General features: G+C 32.7%; 2 protein-coding genes across 2 annotated transcripts; both read left to right on the top strand.

The window, feature by feature from the left end:
- Positions 1-615: 615 nt before the first annotated feature.
- On the top strand, positions 616-9,141 carry LOC124845178 (uncharacterized protein At4g17910-like). The gene is made up of 15 exons (XM_088107587.1): positions 616-671; positions 761-824; positions 907-952; positions 1,137-1,258; positions 1,402-1,499; positions 1,628-1,703; positions 2,423-2,494; positions 2,817-2,905; positions 2,990-3,060; positions 3,835-3,961; positions 4,078-4,129; positions 4,218-4,262; positions 4,575-4,670; positions 4,760-4,864; positions 8,953-9,141. The coding sequence occupies exons 1-15, from the start codon at positions 616-618 to the stop codon at positions 9,139-9,141; spliced, it is 1,308 nt and encodes a 435-aa protein (XP_087963713.1).
- A 2,116-nt stretch (positions 9,142-11,257) lies between these two features.
- On the top strand, positions 11,258-16,513 carry LOC124845172 (cellulose synthase A catalytic subunit 7 [UDP-forming]). The gene is made up of 13 exons (XM_047322238.2): positions 11,258-11,468; positions 11,620-11,815; positions 12,164-12,366; positions 12,443-12,542; positions 12,679-12,793; positions 12,931-13,197; positions 13,304-13,649; positions 13,870-14,133; positions 14,237-14,449; positions 14,554-14,764; positions 14,865-15,061; positions 15,164-15,517; positions 15,757-16,513. Exons 1-13 carry the CDS (start codon positions 11,394-11,396, stop codon positions 16,336-16,338), a joined length of 3,123 nt encoding a protein of 1,040 aa, XP_047178194.1. The 5' UTR covers positions 11,258-11,393; the 3' UTR covers positions 16,339-16,513.
- Positions 16,514-18,505: the final 1,992 nt, after the last annotated feature.

The raw sequence follows: 18,505 nt of genomic DNA, 5'->3' as shown, positions 1-18,505 counted from the left end.
CTCTCTCCCCCAAATCATCTCCTCCAAATCACACTCCCATATAAAACTATCTCGATATTTCTTCTGATTTCTCAACAGTTAGTATGTTAAAGTTTTTCACCTTACAAATTTAATGTTTAAATTTTAGATTTATATTATAATTTAATATGAGTGATTGAAAAAAAATTGTCTCTGTTTAATAGTCTTCCAGGCTCCAAAAGCATTGATTAAGAGTATACTTTTGTTTCTAATTATTTTCTTTTTAAGAGGTTAAATAATATTCATGATCAAAATATATGGTAAGTATATTAAGCAAATAAATAGGTGGTGGGTTTGAAAAAAATGAGGTGGGAGGGAAAAAGAATGCTAATTTTTGCAGTCTCACAGAACTTATCGAACACTGAACTTCATCCTCCCCTGGGTTTCTCATTCTTTTCACATTTCTATCATAGTTGGTTTTGTTTCTTCCGCTGCCTCCTCTGTTTGCCAACCACGCATTGCACTGAGTTTGCTTCAATGTTTCCTCGTTGTTTGTTACAATTCTTTTGATGTCTTGTAGTTTAATGCCTCTGTTATGTGTTCTGCACATTTTAACAAACATACCAGATTTGTGTGCTTTTCCGTCTGATTTCATAGATGGATCTTCCTCTGACTAAATCTTCTTTTAACCCCAATAAGCATATCAAAGAACAGTTACTCTTTTCTTTACTTTTCTCAACTGTAACAATAGTCCTTGATTTTTAACCTCCCATAACGTATTTCCTTTGTCTCAATTTCGCAGATTTGTTAGCAACTTGACCGGATCCTCTATGCCCGAAATTGTGGCACTTACAGTGACTGTTCCGGTGAGTGACTCTGCCGTTTGCATGCCCATTCATACCAGCTTCAATGTGACGCAGTCATGGTTGTTTTGTGTTCTCATTACAGGTTCTGGTTCTTATTCGTCACTCCATCTCCTCCATTTCCATTACTGGTCAGTCCCTTCCAACACTTCAATTTTAAATTTTTAAATTTGTATATTCTCTGGCACAACAATTTAGCTATGCTCAATTGCAGGAATTCTTTCTAATTCCGTTTGACTCTTTCTCTCATCTTTTTGTTTTGGGGCAGAACATGGGTTACTTTTACTGTATAATTTTTCTTTTTATTAATTATAGGTGCCTCCCTGAAGAAGAAAAATGACAATGCACCTTCCCGTAAAAGTAATTTCAAATCATACTTCGGCACATTGTCTCTGGACTTTCTTGTTATTGTTGTTCCTATGCTCTTATTTTTCACTGTAAGTGCTCCCTCCCTAGCAGCAATAGTATATGATGTTTTGCCAACAATTTGCAAACTAGTGGCTTGAAAGTTGTGACAGCTTGTTTATGTGTAGCTAATCTGTAGTAACAACCTTTTGTGCAAGTTTCCCTCATTGTTTAGTTTGTAATTTCTGCAATGAACTTGCCAACAGGTACTTGCAAACTGGACCTAACATGTTCGTTGACTATCTTGACATTACTATATATTGCAACCAAGAGGTAATTTTGCAATCTTGTATGGGTAATTTCTTAAGGGATATGAATTTTTTTATGAAACAGAAAATTAAGGCCGAAAGTTTCAAATGAGCCACAGTAGATAATGGCGGATTCTGTACACATAACTGTAGGTCTGGAGGCTTATCTTCTTTTGAAGGAGAGCCCAATTCTCTTCGGGCATATGTCACTTCTTACAGGGTTCTTGTGGTATGAAGTGCCATATAGAATTCTTTATCCCGTTGTTCTTATCTTTTATTTGTTTTTGTGCTGATGAAAGCTATTTTGGCAGATGATTATAACAATCCTGTGCATCTTGGCTGTTGACTTCAAAATATTTCCTAGAAGATATGCAAAGACTGAAACCTATGGAACAAGTTTGTTATGATTCTTCTGCAATTCTGATAAGATTCTATGAGAATGAAACAAATGTTTTACAATAAGAATACAGGAAAAGAGATTTCATTTAATATGATTTTTATACTTCCTAGCCCAACACTTCTTGCTTCTTCAAAAGCTGAAGTACATAAGTTGAGTTTAGCTTATTGGATAAACCAACTTATTTGATCTTTTTATTTTCTTCTCCTATAAGTTCTTATAGAGAACTTCATTCAAAAAAATTATTTGTACTTTGTTCGACTAAGGAGGATTTCTTTTCCTCATGAGTGATTTATGGCTAGAGTAGATTCAGAGTTTGTGTGGGTATGGAGTTGGATAAAAGGGGCTTTTTATTCAACATATAAATTAATTCTCATCCGGATTACATTATGTTATAAAATTTGATCTCTCTCTTGCTCTCTCTGTCTCAGTGCAGTTATTGATTTTATTGTCATCTTTACTTATACACCTAAATTTTTGTTTCACAATGTTTCAAACACTTCAATAATTTGATTTCTCTATTATGATTTGAGATTACTTTTGCATTCCAGATGGATCTTGGAGTTGGAGCATTTGTCTTAGCAAATTCACTAGTTTCTCGGCAAGCACGGAATATCGCATCTGTGAGTCATCTATTGCTATCCTATCTAATATCTCAAGGCTTTAGTATTATTCATAATTCACCAAATGACCTCATGGAAATTAATTTTTGTATGTAAGATGCAAAATGGTATTTTTTTAGTGTGATAGACTGTGAGATGTTTTACTTGAATGACTTAGAGAACTTCTCTGACAATCCAAATAATGACTGAAGTAATGTGAATAAAATGAACCTTGCTGACAATCTCTTAAAACTATGCTACCCTCTTTTTAAATATTCTTGCTCAGACATACTGTACGGCACTCTGTATTCCCCTGATTATGTCATCTTTTCTCATGCTACAGAAGCTGGAAGACTGCAGTAGTTTCATCAAGTCCACTGATCATCTTAGGATTTCTCCGTCTTGTTACAACAGGCTGATGTGGATTATCAGGTGAGATTTTTCATTGGGATTCTTAGTGATATGTGGCAACTCAAATGGATTAACTTGTCTTGCACATACATACTGCACTTAAAGCTTTAACAAGGCTAGTCACCTATATGTTTTTGTGCTTGAAATGAAGATTCCGGATAATAATCTTTTGGACAGTATATGACTTATGTCAAACCCCGTGGTTTTTGTTAGCCCATAAGCCTGAAAACTATGAATGCCGTGGAATGCTGGGGTAGTACAGTTTTTTTTGAAAACCTGGCATCTGAATGAAATTTAATGTTGATTGCACTATGCAGGATGATTTCATTTCCTCAGATTTTTAATTAAAATTACGACTGGTATTTGTATGTGCTTTTACCTATATATAGAATCTAATTTCTTAAGGTAGGCAGTAATAGTTTTATGGTCTTCAATATTATTTTGTAAGTAATAATTTTGTAATCCAAGAGTGAAGACATTCTCAAGGAAGCAAGTGATCAATTTCCCTTTTTATAGGTACATGTCGGTGAATATGGTGTGCATTGAAATTTCTTCTTCACACTTGCTGCTGTGTCAATCCTTTCTTCCTTTATTAACATTGCTCCTCAATATTGTGGAGTTATTGGTTCACTTCTACTAGTAGGTACATCTTTATTTGTATTATTCTTAGGTCTTGTCTTTGAAAGCTGATTTTCTTATCTGTTTATTTTCTGTTTCCAAGGATATCAGTTCTGCTTGGTGCAAGGTTTAAACCATTACTTACTTTCTGATGAAAGAGGAGTGGATATTTTAAGTCAAAACAAGGAGGGAATTTTTAGCATATTTGGTGAGAATTGCACCCTGCATTGTTCAGTCTTGATTCTAAGGCTATAGTTTTGTTTACTAGTACTTCTAGCCGTTTTATTTTTTATATATAAAAGTTGGTTAAACAATATGTATTTTGTCTCTAGGATACTGGGGTATGTACCTTCTGGGTGTTTATTTAGGAAACTCTCTTATCTTTGGAAGCCATTCCTCTGGATTTAGAAGTAGCAGATGGGTACGGATGAGGGTTTGGGCTCTTTCCATCCTGTTTTGGTAAAGCTTGATCCAAAACCTGTTTATCCTGCACTAAGCAATCTTGTTTTGATCTAAAATGTGTTTATGCTGTCTACATCTTTGAGCTTATTCTTTTATCATGATGTCCATGGCAGGTTATTAACTGTACTACTGGACAGGAATGTCGAAAGAGTTTCACGGAGAACAGTATGTTTGGCTATATTGCAGTTTCTTAATTAGAGGGGGCATTCTTTAGCATCAGTGATGGAAACTAACTGTTGATATTTTTGTGCAGTGCAACCTTCCATATGTTACTATGGTATTGGCTGACAATCTACAGGTCATTCTCACTTGAGTTCTATTCTATGGATCGGTGTCTAACATAATACGATGGGTCATATTGACTTTGTAGTTTGTATTGAAGTTGCTACATTTTAAAACTTTTTTAGATTTTATCTTGGTTGGTAGTGCGTATAGATTTTATTTGAGCAATTAAATTTCTAAGTCCAACATATCAAATGCAGTTTATGGTGTCTCAATTGTTAATTCCACAGCAAAGTATTTTTGAGTTATAGTTGACATTGTATTTTCTAATCTGAAATCTGATAATGGATTTGGCTATTTAATCTGAATATTGCCCATTTTTTAGTAGTTATCAGTTCTAATGCTGGTTGATCTTGTTCCTGGAAGGAAAGCTTCAGTACTTGAAGAAACATTCAGTCAGAACTTACTGGCTACATTTCTACTGGTGAAAACAAGATATTCCTTGCTTACAAACATTATGCTTTCTCTCTCTAAATATCATCAGTTATAATTTTTCTGGACAATTTTGTGCAGGCAAATATTCTCACAGGGTTGGTAAACTTGTCAGTGGATACCCTGTCTGCATCATCAATGAAGGCCCTTATTATCTTGTTGGTCTATGCTTATATTTTATCAATTGTAATTGGTATAGTAGATTATTTTGGTATTAAATTAAAATTTTGGTGAAGCAGTCTATTGCTACGCTGTAGTCTGTTCTATTAGTGTTATTATCTATTTTCAAATAAGAATTCTTTCTTTTAACCATCTATTGATTTTTTTTATAAAAATCACGTGGCAGTTGTGGTTTATTTGTAAAGGTATACATTATGAAAATTCTACTGCAGTTGAACTCAAGTTTAAGATCTAGGAATGCATATGTACTCTAGACGTAGACTGGACAAAACTGATCTTTATGGCACTTACGGACAGCCATTTCGTTGACCTAAATATGAATTTAAATTATATTTTAGGTCATATATAAGCTTTGAAATCAGTAAACATAAACCTAAATATGAATTATAATTAAGTCCATAAACTTAATTACAAAATTTTAAACAAATATAAAAAGAATTTCATATGCATTAGTTACTTTAAAATATTTAAACAAATTTGTCTCAATTTTAAAAAGTTAATAGAAATTAGCAGAGAACTACAATTGAAAAAATATATATTTGTTTCAAAGTCCTGATAAAATTCAATGTAACTAAAATCAATAAAAAATAAAATCTAAAAATATTATGATCAAAATAGTAAGTAAAGACTAGATGAACCAAAAATATAAAATTAAAATAAATATATACAATAAACCTAATTTATTATTATTAAAAAATAAACTAAAAATTAAAATAAATCATATGGAAAATATTTCTAGTACACAATAAAACTATAAATATGGTGTCATCAATAGGTGTAAACTATTTTTTTTTACTATACAATGATTTTTTTCTATCATCATGTCAATCTTTCAGGTAGTTAGTGTTTTATTTTTTTTTTATTTACTTTTTTTTTTAATGTTAGTGGATAATACTTTCAAGTAACATTAACTATACTATTTTTTGGCAAATGTTAAATAGGTAAAAATTTTAGCAACCATTGAGTGAAAGGTTAGAAAAAAAAATTCCAACTGAAAATGTCATAAAAATAACTTCAATAGATGTCTGTTTTGATAATTATAGTCTACATCAATTCAAAATAGTTTTGATCTACATCAAAACTGACAAATGTTTTTTCTCAATATCAATAAAAAAATTGAAAAACTCTAAAAAGTTAAAATCAACCACAATCAATTAAAACATAACCCATATTAATATTTTTAAATTATTAACAATTATTTGATATTCAAAATATTTTTTTATATTTGATGACAAATGTATTAAAAAATAAAACAGTTAAAAAGTAAAATAATTTAAAATAAAACTAATTCAAATTTAATGCATTTAAATATAATATGATATGTGAAATTCACTATCGAACAAGAAGATTCAATCTTGTCTAAGTTTCTAATAGTCAAATAGGCTCTGGGTAGCTTTCTTTCCATTAAGGTTGCTTGGGATGTGAGTATTGTACATAGTAGCTTAATCCATCATTTATGGAAGTTCTTTATATTTATCACATTTTTATTATTATTAAATGGTTGAAATTGACACTAATATAATGTGCATGTCTGAACAGGTCACTAGTATATATGAGTCTTCATTTTTTTTAATAGGCTAGCATATTATAGATGATTTTTTAATTGACATCAGTATTGACTTCATATATATATAATATTTAATTTTATCATTTTTATTGTGAAAGACAAATTACAAAATAACTTATTTTGTTGTAATGATAAATTAGCGGATATTATTTATCTGTTATATGATTTACGATTAAAAAAATTCACTTGTATCTATTATATTATTCATCAAAATACTGGTTTAAAAAATATTTACAAATATTTTAGAATTTATAAATTAGATATATGATATTTTTAAAAAATATTTTATAAAATTTAAAATGAAATTTAAATAAAATTATAAAAAATATAAAATATAATACAAATTAAATTAAATATAAATTAGTCTTAATTTTAATTAAATTAAATTTAATAAAATATAAATTAATTTTAATTTTATTTAAATTCAATTTAATAAAATATAAATTAAATTATTCTTATGGCTTTATATTTTTGTCTTCCCCCTTGATTGCAACAATATACTGTTGGTTAAACAAAACGTCATTTTCTGGTCAATAAAACTTCTTCCTATGGTTTTATATATATATATATATATATATATATAGTGTGTGTGTGTTGTGGTATGAGTGAGAGAGGGTATTCAATGGCTAGATGTAGAAGCTGTAACTTACGTACCTAATGATCTGAGGATAGCTTACCTTTTAAGTTCTTGCCTTCCAAGACCAATGCTGACATGTTTTTTAGCTTGCAAACAACAACGTAGTCTTCTGAAAGCAACACGATGTGTGCTATTGTAATTGTTTTTGTTTTTATCACTCAAATCTACTTTCTTTTTGCCTTTTGTTCAGGGCTCTTTTCTCCTTTGGTTAAAACGTTTTCGTATAATATTCCTTTCTAATTAACTTTCCGTTGTAATAGGTGTTTATAATTATTACGAACAAATACTAAATACATAACTTTGACACCACCGTTTGCTACTGTCTGTTGTCCCCAATATTTACACAACTTATATAGAATTGGATAAGTAAATGAAATAAAACTAACTTTGGTCAACACTCATCTTCAAATCTTTTCAAATGATTAGTGGCAAAAAATTTGAACCTTTCACCCATTTATAATATATAATATATTCAAAAAGTCAACTTATAATTTGTGAAATTGAATTAAATTTAAAATTTACTTTTTAACTTAATATTAAAATCATGAATTAATGTTTATAATAAAGTTTATGTATATCTCTTCACGTGAATTGATGTGTTGAAAATTTTACATCAATTAAAGATAACATTAATTTATAATAAATAATTGAGTACAAATTTCATGTTATAAATTAGTTTTATAAAATTAAATTATACTTAAAATTCACTTAGCACTTAAATTTCCTTCATAATAATATGAAAGTAACAAACACATGAACAATAATTTTTGACTCCTTAATAGGTTTTTTATTTTATCTAGCAAATTACATAAACTCATCAACAAAGTTTTCACACCCATTACTAATGTGATGAACATTTATTTAACTTCAATTTATAATTACGCATATTAAAAGTTTCATTGTTATCAATTATGTAATGTTCTAATTGAAGGTGAGACTTTAGTCATCATTTAGAAAAATATTTTTAATATATATAAATTAAGTTTATTGTCTTAAATTTGATAAAATATTGGTAATAATTCATATTGATTTTTAAATCAAACTTTATATTTAATTTAAGTTATTCAATATTAGAGTTAACTGTTTTCATCATTGACCGATCAGTCAAATTCTTCCACTGTTCGATTTTAGTAATGATTTATTTGTGTATTTTAATAATAATTGACCTTCAATTTATAATTAAACGGACAATACAAGTAATTTTATCAAACTTTTCAAAAGAAACAACTTAAGAATTGGTATAAAAGATAAATTAAATTCTTTATACTAAATCTTAAATGAGAATTAAGAATAGCTCAATATATGCATGTGCAAAATTAAATATAAGTAATATTACTAAAATAAATACAGAACATCTATTGAAACATATATCTTTGAAACATCAGTCAAGCTGAATAAGTTCACTTAAGAAAATAAAATAATTATGATTTCATATGAATCACGTTTAACGTAGTCTAAAAGTATATTGGTACAAGTGCCCACACAAAAAGATAAATACGTACTAGTGCATCGATAAATGTGGATGTATATCAGTAAAAATAAAAGGATTGGGATATTCTAACAACGCAAATTTGACAACGGCACGTGTCAACTTTTAACTCGTCGAAATTTGAATGTGATTTGTAATTAAAAATCTGATTTTGAGGGGCCAGAAGTTAGGATTCCGAAAGTGCCTTCTTCATTTTCGAACTGTATGTTCTGTCCTTATCAACCTCTTCTCTCTCCATTTTAGGGATTTGAATTTCATTTGAATTTCTCTCTTCATAGCACTTGTTCGTCCTCCATTGTAAGGGTTTCGTTTGTTTTCAAGATCTTTCTGTCCCGCTTCCCTGTGACCATTGTTTTGGTTTGAATCTCTGTGGACATTGGGTTTGTTTGTTTGAGTTGTAGATCACAGTTGTCTCCTTCGGTGTCTCTGTGAACTCGTCTTCTTTGTTTGAGTTAGAGATTAGCGTTGTGTCGTTCGGTGTGGATTTGCTGGAAGTTGTTACCTTTTTTGTGCAATGGGTTCGTCCGGTGACAATGGTTGTTCGAACAAGGTATAAACAAGTACCCATACCATGGAGTCAGGAATCCTGAACTCAGGTTTAAAACATAGATTACACAATCAAACTCACAATAAACGGGAAAACGAAACAACCACATACATAAATGGCCAAAGGAATAAATGGGAAAACACGGGTTCGCCAACAAAAAACCGTCGTCAAATCTCCAAAAAACGAAAGCGAACAAGGGCATACAAAATACCTTGCGATTAACACTCAACCCAACCAACCAAGGAACAAGGGCGACGGTCAAAAAACCACTCCTTTCAAGAAAATGTGACAACGCTTGCCCCTTCAATACACTTCCTACCAACACTTCAATGGTGGACGGAGACAAAGGACTTCAATGCCGGACTTCAATACTTCCAAACACGATTTCGTAGGTCAAGAAAGACCATGTCGGTGGCGTGCCCAAAGTTCAGAATGGTGGACGCAGAGTTTGGGAGTTCATTTGGTGGAAAGCCAAGTTTCGAATGAATAACTTGGACACAGAGAGTTTCGGGAAGAATATGGGCTCCAACAAGTTATTCCAGAAATGCCCTCCAAATCAAGTTTTTTCCTTTTCAAATTTCCAATTAAAACAGCAAATCACAGCAACCCACGTATCGCTGTTAATTTGTTGTCAAATCGGCGTTTTCCAATAAACGTTTTCAAAAATAAAATAGGATAAGAGATTGCCAAATCTGAGATAATGAGAATTTCTAATGGGAATTCAATTACAGTTAGTTTTCTTGAGTTAATAAAAATTGTGAATTTCTTAAATGGCCTTTGCCATTGTCTAAATCAGACAGCTGTACGTTGAGAAGGATTTAAAGTCGATTTTAATAATCACTCCACATTTGAATGAAAATGATTACAATGTAATAGTTGGTAATTATGATTTGATGTTTTTAATGTTATACCTACTTTTAATTTTAGTTAACGTATAGCTTAAGTGTGATGGGCAAGTTTAACTGCAAATATTAAGGAATGTGGTAATGTCTATTGTGATAAGAAAATCATAACTCAAGTCAAAAGACCCAATGGCGACTACTTTTTTCTTCTTTCCATAACTTATTAAATCATGATTTATCTTCTAAGTAAAACCAAAATGTATTTTGAATTTTCTCATGTAGGGCATGTAAAAGTTTCGAGTATTCCTGTCTCGTCATAAGTTACGTTGAAAAAGATTATCCTAAAATTTATATAGGAATAAATAACCATCAATTTGATCTTAAACGTTTGAGATGATGCCAATTTAGTTATTAAAAAATACAAAATATTTATATTATTTTCTCAATGCAGAATTATTTTTGTTATTAAAGTATATTTGTATATTAAATTTGATAGTATATTAGAGACTATATATTGTCATTAAACTACAACATTAAATTATTTAAATTGTTTACCCATTTAATGACTAATTTCTTCTTTCATTCTTCTTAAGGAATAACTGTGCCTAGTATCCAATTTTCCATTTATCTTTTATATGCATTTACAATAATCAAAATATATACAAATTAATATAAAATAAGTAATAGAAATTAAATACTATAGCTTAGATGAGATAAATATGAAGTTCATTTGTTCCATGTTGAGAAAAAGTGTTTTGACCATAGAAGTATATTAATCAATAACAATCTATACGCATATATATATATATATATATATATATATATATATATATATATATATATATATATATATATATATATATATATATATATAATGACCTCGACCCTCAAATTACTTTCGTTTGATCAATACTTTGCTTAAATTCCTTTAATAACTTGTTCTGAGACTTACCAACAACATGAAAGGAGAAAAAAATTCAATTTGATTGATACTAATTAACCATACTTTCACATCAGTCTATCTTTAAATATCAGAGTGATTTGGCACATTATCACATCTTACCCACTAGTAATTAAGCTAGAACTGTGATTTATGAGCAACCGAGTGCAAAAATGAACTTAAAATTTGATCGAAGGGTGAAAATAACAGAGACGGTATTTAGAGCCCTGTAATTTCTTTTGGAAGCTTGAAAAGGATACGCACCAAGGTAGCCTGCTCGACAAGGCTTCAAAGCCATGGTTGTTGAAAAATAGACGAAGCTTAGCTTTAAGGCAATGGGGACCCTGCAACCAACAACAGCACCCTTATGTGGACATATTTGGTGAGGAACACAGCAACAATTTTCCTTCATAAAACACAAACCTTTGATCACAAACCTCAGCTTCACAGCACACCCTTTGTGTTGTGTTGAATTCTATCCCATTGTCCCATTCACAAAGTCACCACCAAGACATGGAAGCCAGCGCTGGACTGGTAGCAGGTTCGCATAACCGCAATGAGCTCGTTGTCATTCATGGCCATGAAGAGGTAATGCAGTGGTAGTGGCAATAATGGAAGATAACTGCTAAAACAAGTGCTGTCAAAAGACCCTTTTCTTTGTGAGTGTGTATGCGTGTGTGTTTGTTTTCATGGAACAGTTGGATTAACAGTACTATTATGTCATGGGGGTTTGGTGCAGCACAAGCCTTTGAAGAACTTGGATGGTCAAGTATGTGAGATTTGTGGTGATGGCGTTGGACTCACGGTGGATGGAGACTTATTTGTGGCTTGCAATGAGTGTGGTTTTCCAGTGTGCAGACCTTGCTATGAGTACGAAAGAAGAGAAGGGGGCCAGCTTTGTCCACAGTGCAAAACCAGATATAAGCGTCTCAAAGGTAAGCCTTCAATCGATATTTGGATATGTCACTTTTTGTATACCACCTTTTACATACTTTTTTCGAAAGATATTGCTTAATTTCTCTCTCAATACCAGGGAGACTGAATGAAATAGTGAGTTAAACTGAACCTTTTCATTTTCTTTTAGTAAGCGTAAGTCCAACTAAATTTAGTTCATAGTAAAACGTTCAAACATTAAAAACCTTAATTTGCTTTTTCTACAGTTAGATATAGCTGTGCTAATGACAGCACTCAGAATTTTCATTTATTTTGATGTGGTTGAACTTGAACTCATGGTTGAAACAAGTAGGGAACCTGATACGATCTTGATCTGTTTGTTCATTAAGGGAGCCCGCGGGTGCAGGGAGATGATGAGGAGGAGGATGTGGATGACATTGAGCATGAGTTCAATATTGATGATGAAAAGAACAAGCATGGCCATGCTGCAGAGGCCATGCTTCATGGGAAAATGAGCTATGGAAGAGGTCCTGAAGATGATGAGAATTCCCAGTTCCCAATACCTGTCATTTCTGGGGGCCGATCTAGGCCTGTAAGATTTCACACCATTTTCTCTCCAGTAACTTGTTTTCATTCAGCTATAAAATTTCATTCATGCATGGATACAGGTTAGTGGCGAGTTCCCAATATCATCCAATGGTTATGGGGAGCAGATGTTGTCTTCTTCATTGCATAAACGAGTGCATCCATATCCAATGTCTGAACCTGGTAAGTGGTGGTCTATTTTGGCAGCCCTCTTTATTAGTAGCACAGAAACCTTTTTCCTCATGAATATATATGCAGCTCCTTGAGCTGTTCTTCTTAGTGTACTTCAATATGTGACATGCTATGATGTCTACTGCAGGGAGTGCCAGATGGGATGAAAAGAAAGAGGATGGATGGAAAGAAAGGATGGATGACTGGAAATTGCAGCAAGGCAATTTGGGGCCTGAACCTGAAGAAGATGCAGATGCAGACATGTATGCTTCTTGCACTACATTTCAGAAAACTATGTTTATGTAGTTATTGATTATGAACGAAATAATATATAACAATGATGGCCACCCCTTTACTGATATTTTGGCCACTGTGTAAATGTGGATGCCAATCATTGCAGGTCAGATGAAGCAAGGCAACCACTTTCAAGGAAAGTACCAATAGCATCTAGCAAAATCAATCCATACAGAATGGTTATTGTGGCACGCCTTGTCATTCTTGCTTTCTTCCTCAGATACAGACTTATGAATCCTGTGCATGATGCACTGGGGCTGTGGCTAACCTCTATCATATGTGAAATATGGTTTGCTTTTTCATGGATTCTGGATCAGTTTCCCAAGTGGTTTCCCATTGATCGAGAGACCTACCTTGACCGTCTTTCCATCAGGTAAAGGTTGCACAATTCAATCATGCAAAGGCACAGCTCTGAGATACAGGGTAATTATGTTGAGGCCACAAAGTTTAAACTTGCTGCTTACCAACATGTTTTTCAGGTATGAGCGTGAAGGTGAACCAAACATGCTTTCTCCTGTAGATGTCTTTGTTAGTACCGTGGATCCAATGAAGGAACCTCCTCTGGTTACCGCAAACACTGTTCTTTCAATCTTGGCCATGGATTACCCAGTTGATAAGATATCATGCTATATTTCGGATGATGGAGCCTCAATGTGTTCATTTGAGTCCCTGTCAGAAACTGCAGAGTTTGCAAGGAAGTGGGTACCGTTTTGTAAGAAATTTGCTATAGAACCTCGCGCCCCTGAGATGTACTTCAGTGAGAAGATAGACTACTTAAAGGACAAAGTGCAACCCACCTTTGTCAAGGAGCGTCGAGCCATGAAGGTTTGCATTATTATGACAACCTAGTAGGAATCGTAATCAATAGTGATGATTTTGACATGCTATACTAGTTTTCACATCATGAATTTCGCAACTAAAACCATACTGGGAAACAAAAAAGTAATTTCCATCATTGAGGGACTAATATGGTACTAAATAATTTTATTCAAACTTTTGATATCTGTTAGAGAGATTGATTTGCTGTAAATCGTGTAAATGGCAGAGGGAATACGAAGAGTTTAAGGTTAGGATCAATGCACTTGTTGCAAAGGCCCAGAAAGTTCCTCAGGGAGGATGGATTATGCAGGATGGGACACCATGGCCAGGAAACAACACTAAGGATCATCCTGGCATGATTCAAGTGTTTCTTGGAAGCAATGGGGGTCTAGATACTGAAGGAAACCAGCTTCCTCGTCTTGTTTATGTTTCTAGAGAGAAAAGACCTGGTTTTCAACACCACAAGAAAGCTGGTGCCATGAATGCTCTGGTAGAGTTTCTGAACACCTTTGGTTACTTTCATCACAACAATCGTTCACCTTTATGCATAACAAATATTTCATGACCCTACTAATAAGTGCTGTAATTTACAGGTTCGGGTATCTGCTGTTCTCACAAATGCTCCTTTCATGCTGAACTTGGATTGTGATCACTATGTCAATAACAGCAAGGCTGCCAGAGAGGCCATGTGCTTCTTGATGGACCCCCAGATTGGGAAGAAGGTCTGCTATGTCCAGTTTCCTCAAAGATTTGACGGTATTGATACACATGATCGTTATGCCAACAGAAACACGGTTTTCTTTGATGTAAGAAACTCAAAGCTAGCAGAAATTTTACCTTGCAATTGACTTTGTTTTAACATTGTGAGCAGAATATTTGATCATTCACCGTTCTTTTTGTCTTTCTGCAGATTAACATGAAGGGTCTTGATGGTATTCAAGGACCTGTATATGTGGGGACTGGGTGTGTTTTCAGGAGGCAAGCTTTGTATGGCTATGATCCTCCAAAGGGCCCCAAGCGTCCAAAAATGGTAAGCTGTGATTGCTGCCCTTGTTTTGGAAGCCGCAAGAAGTACAAGGAGAAGAGTGATGCAAATGGAGAGGCTGCTGCAAGCCTAAAAGGTTATTGTTTTTCTAGTCTTTCTTGTCACCGACTTATGTCTCGGTTTATTTCTTTCCTTTTACCTCTTCCAACCTTGTGTGACTTGTCTAAATTCAATAGGGATGGATGATGACAAAGAGATACTGATGTCCCAAATGAATTTTGAGAAGAAATTTGGACAGTCCTCTATCTTTGTGACTTCTACCTTGATGGAAGAGGGTGGTGTGCCTCCTTCTTCGAGTCCAGCTGCCCTGCTTAAAGAAGCCATTCATGTGATCAGCTGTGGATATGAAGATAAAACTGAATGGGGACTTGAGGTACACTAATAACATCATTTTTATGACTTCATGATGCCTTCATGTGTCTTATTAGGACAATTAGCATATCCAATTCACACTTTTGCTTTTGAAAATGTGCAGCTTGGTTGGATCTATGGATCTATCACAGAAGATATTTTAACAGGCTTTAAGATGCATTGCCGTGGGTGGAGGTCTATTTACTGTATGCCTAAGAGAGCTGCATTCAAGGGCACTGCTCCAATCAACTTGTCAGATCGTCTCAATCAGGTGCTTCGTTGGGCACTTGGTTCCATTGAGATTTTCTTCAGTCACCATTGCCCTCTATGGTATGGCTTCAAGGAAAAGAAACTAAAGTGGCTTGAGAGATTTGCCTATGCAAACACAACTGTGTATCCATTCACCTCCATTCCTCTTGTTGCCTATTGTATTCTCCCTGCAGTTTGCTTACTCACTGACAAATTCATCATGCCACCGGTAAGGATCTTATTCTTCCCTTCCTATTATGAACTTAGCTGCTCATGACACCATAATAGGCTACAAAAACCACTAGACATGACGCTCATGCTAATCATGTTTACTATGTAGTAGGGCTAACTTTTTAATCCATTATAGCTGAAAGGCTCAGTTCTTCAATCCTAATTCAACCAGCCTATAACATGTGCACTAAGATTCTTTACTCATAATGCTACTTTTTTCTGTGTCTGTTGACCCAGATAAGCACCTTTGCTGGTTTGTACTTTGTTGCTCTCTTCTCTTCAATCATTGCAACTGGTATCCTAGAGTTGAAATGGAGTGGAGTGAGCATTGAGGAGTGGTGGAGAAATGAGCAGTTTTGGGTTATTGGTGGAGTATCAGCTCACCTTTTTGCTGTGATACAAGGTCTGCTAAAGGTTCTGGCAGGAATTGACACCAACTTCACAGTCACATCCAAGGCAGCAGACGATGAGGACTTTGGAGAACTATACACCTTTAAGTGGACTACTCTCCTAATTCCTCCAACCACTATCTTGATCATTAACATTGTTGGTGTTGTTGCTGGAGTCTCAGATGCCATAAACAATGGCTACCAATCCTGGGGACCACTTTTTGGAAAACTCTTCTTTTCTTTCTGGGTGATTGTTCATCTGTATCCATTCCTTAAAGGTTTGATGGGTCGGCAAAACCGCACACCCACCATTGTGGTCATTTGGTCAGTTCTATTGGCTTCTATTTTCTCTTTGCTGTGGGTAAGAATTGATCCGTTTGTCCTCAAGACTAAGGGACCTGATACCAAGTTATGTGGAATCAACTGCTGAAAGACTAGTATTCTTTGCTAGACATCTTTGAATGATGTCTGTAGGGTAATTCATGATTTAAAAAACCAGCAAAGTGACACTGCACAAGTATGAATAAGGAGCGAGTGAAAAATTTTGTGTAGCATAAACATTGTTATCAGTTTTGTAAATGTTCTCAAAAGCATATTGATTACCATATGGTTTGGCTGAAACTGCCCCAGGATTCTAGAGTAAAGCAAAATTGCAGACTAATATGTTCATTATTTTCAAGATTGGTACGTTAATGTCAAATTCAAAAATTGTAATTAAAAAAGAACATATAAATATTAAAAGAAGAAAGCAAAATGTTAACCACAACCATTGTAAGTGGTAGGCTTCATCATATTCTCAACGAACACAACAAAAAGATAGAACCTTACAAGGCAAGGAACCTTTTCAGTATTTATACATAATTTAAATATTAAGTCCAAAAGTAATGATAAATATATCTGTCAGTTTTCTCTTTAAAAAAACACTTCAAAAGAGGGAAGAAGAAAAAAGAGTATTTAAAGGGTTTTAAACCTCCACTTTTAAAAGTTATGAGATTATTGAGCTTGATAGAAATAAATATGAAAATATGTGATTTTAGGATGAAAAGTCACATATCTTTGGTCTCTATGATGTTGTGACTTTGAAGCAACTTCTGAAGTTGAAGGAGCATCATTTATTGTTTAATGAAGCATTATTCACTTTCATTTGCAAACTTATATTCAAGATATGATAGTTTCTTGTCATTCTATAAATCATCATTAAATTTAGCATCAGTTATTTCTTCTGTAACAAAGATTTAGTATTGTATATTACAAGCCATGTTTCTATCAAAGTGTCTCGAGAATATACATTTATCATTTTTGGAGTAAAACACTCAAAGCATCATTAATAAGTGTATTAGTTTAGTTCTAGTGGCTAGTTCAGTTATGATAAGACATTGAATTCTGTTAGTAGAGTTGACCACACATCTTTGGAAATGGATTCTAATACAGCAATACATCTTATAGTTAAAACATATTATAAGTGCATGCTGAAAATGGTTATGTTTGAACAAGAAAAGTATGTTACAAAGAAAGCTATTAAAAACACAGCAGATTGAGTTTCAACTCTCTTTTCAAAGCTAATATATTATTTCATGTATATATAGACTAAAATATATACATTTTTTAGTAAAATAAAACACATTTTTCAATGTAAAAAGGACAAACATTGGAATGTTTATCAAATTTATGTCATTCTTGACTTCTTTTTTTTCTTGATATTAGCATTTATCACAATGTTAAGTATGCTTTTTATAGACTGTCTAAATATATAGCCATTTTTAATATGAAGATCTTAGAAGATACTTCATTTCCCATATCCATTTATTTGTTATTGATGAACCATTTTGGGTGACTTTTAACAAATTTACGACTTTATGTCAAACTTCAAGTGTTAACTTAGGAGGTGACTCATTCATTATTTCTCCAAAATTGGTTATCATTATCCAAGGTGATAGTCAAACAAAGAAGATTATTTCCTCTATTTTTTTAAGGTAAACAACTTTGAATAATGCAATATAAACATAAGTACTCTTAACCCAAACAAAATGCCTTGAGCAAGGAAGCAATACATTCAAATCAATGTATAAAATATTTCTCAACAAACAATTAGTCAACTGAAAAATATCAACATTTTGTATTTATATTAACGGTTACTCTTACAAAATAATAATATAATACGGATATAAAACATTATAAACTTATAGAAATAAAAAAATATTAAAACAATATTATAATATTATAGAAATAAAAAAAATATGAAAATAGTAATATTATACTATCACTATATATGATATATATATATATATATATATATATATATAAATTATAATATTTACTACACCTATATATAAAAAAAAAATCCAAACTAATGCCAAGAGGCGTATAAGAATACTATTTAAATGATTCTTATTTACTACACCAAATTAGCCAATATATCAGTAAAATGGTTCCCTCACCTTAAAATATGTGAAACTTTAAATTTCATATTATTATAAATCTTTAAAAATTTCTTCCATTTTCCTCTAAAGAACAAAGGATCAATTCTTTGTGAAAATAAGGTTTTGTACACCAAAACCAAATCACAGTGGAAGCATAATTCACAACATAAATGATTC

This window comes from Vigna umbellata, chromosome 2 (assembly GCF_029865625.1).
Source record: "Vigna umbellata cultivar VRB3 chromosome 2, Vumbellata_1.0, whole genome shotgun sequence".
NCBI classification, from domain to species: Eukaryota; Viridiplantae; Streptophyta; class Magnoliopsida; order Fabales; family Fabaceae; genus Vigna; species Vigna umbellata.
This window is presented reverse-complemented; position numbering and strand designations above follow the sequence as displayed.

Coding starts and splice junctions, on each gene's coding strand:
- LOC124845172 (XM_047322238.2), top strand. CDS start 11,394: ATGGAAGCCAGCGCTGGACTGGTAGCAGGTTCGCATAACCGCAATGAG. Junction 13,198..13,303: donor CTTGACCGTCTTTCCATCAG/GTAAAGGTTGCA, acceptor CATGTTTTTCAG/GTATGAGCGTGAAGGTGAAC. Junction 14,450..14,553: donor GAAACACGGTTTTCTTTGAT/GTAAGAAACTCA, acceptor GTCTTTCTGCAG/ATTAACATGAAGGGTCTTGA.
- LOC124845178 (XM_088107587.1), top strand. CDS start 616: ATGGATCTTCCTCTGACTAAATCTTCTTTTAACCCCAATAAGCATATC. Junction 2,906..2,989: donor AGGCTGATGTGGATTATCAG/GTGAGATTTTTC, acceptor CTGCACTTAAAG/CTTTAACAAGGCTAGTCACC. Junction 3,962..4,077: donor GCTCTTTCCATCCTGTTTTG/GTAAAGCTTGAT, acceptor TGTCCATGGCAG/GTTATTAACTGTACTACTGG.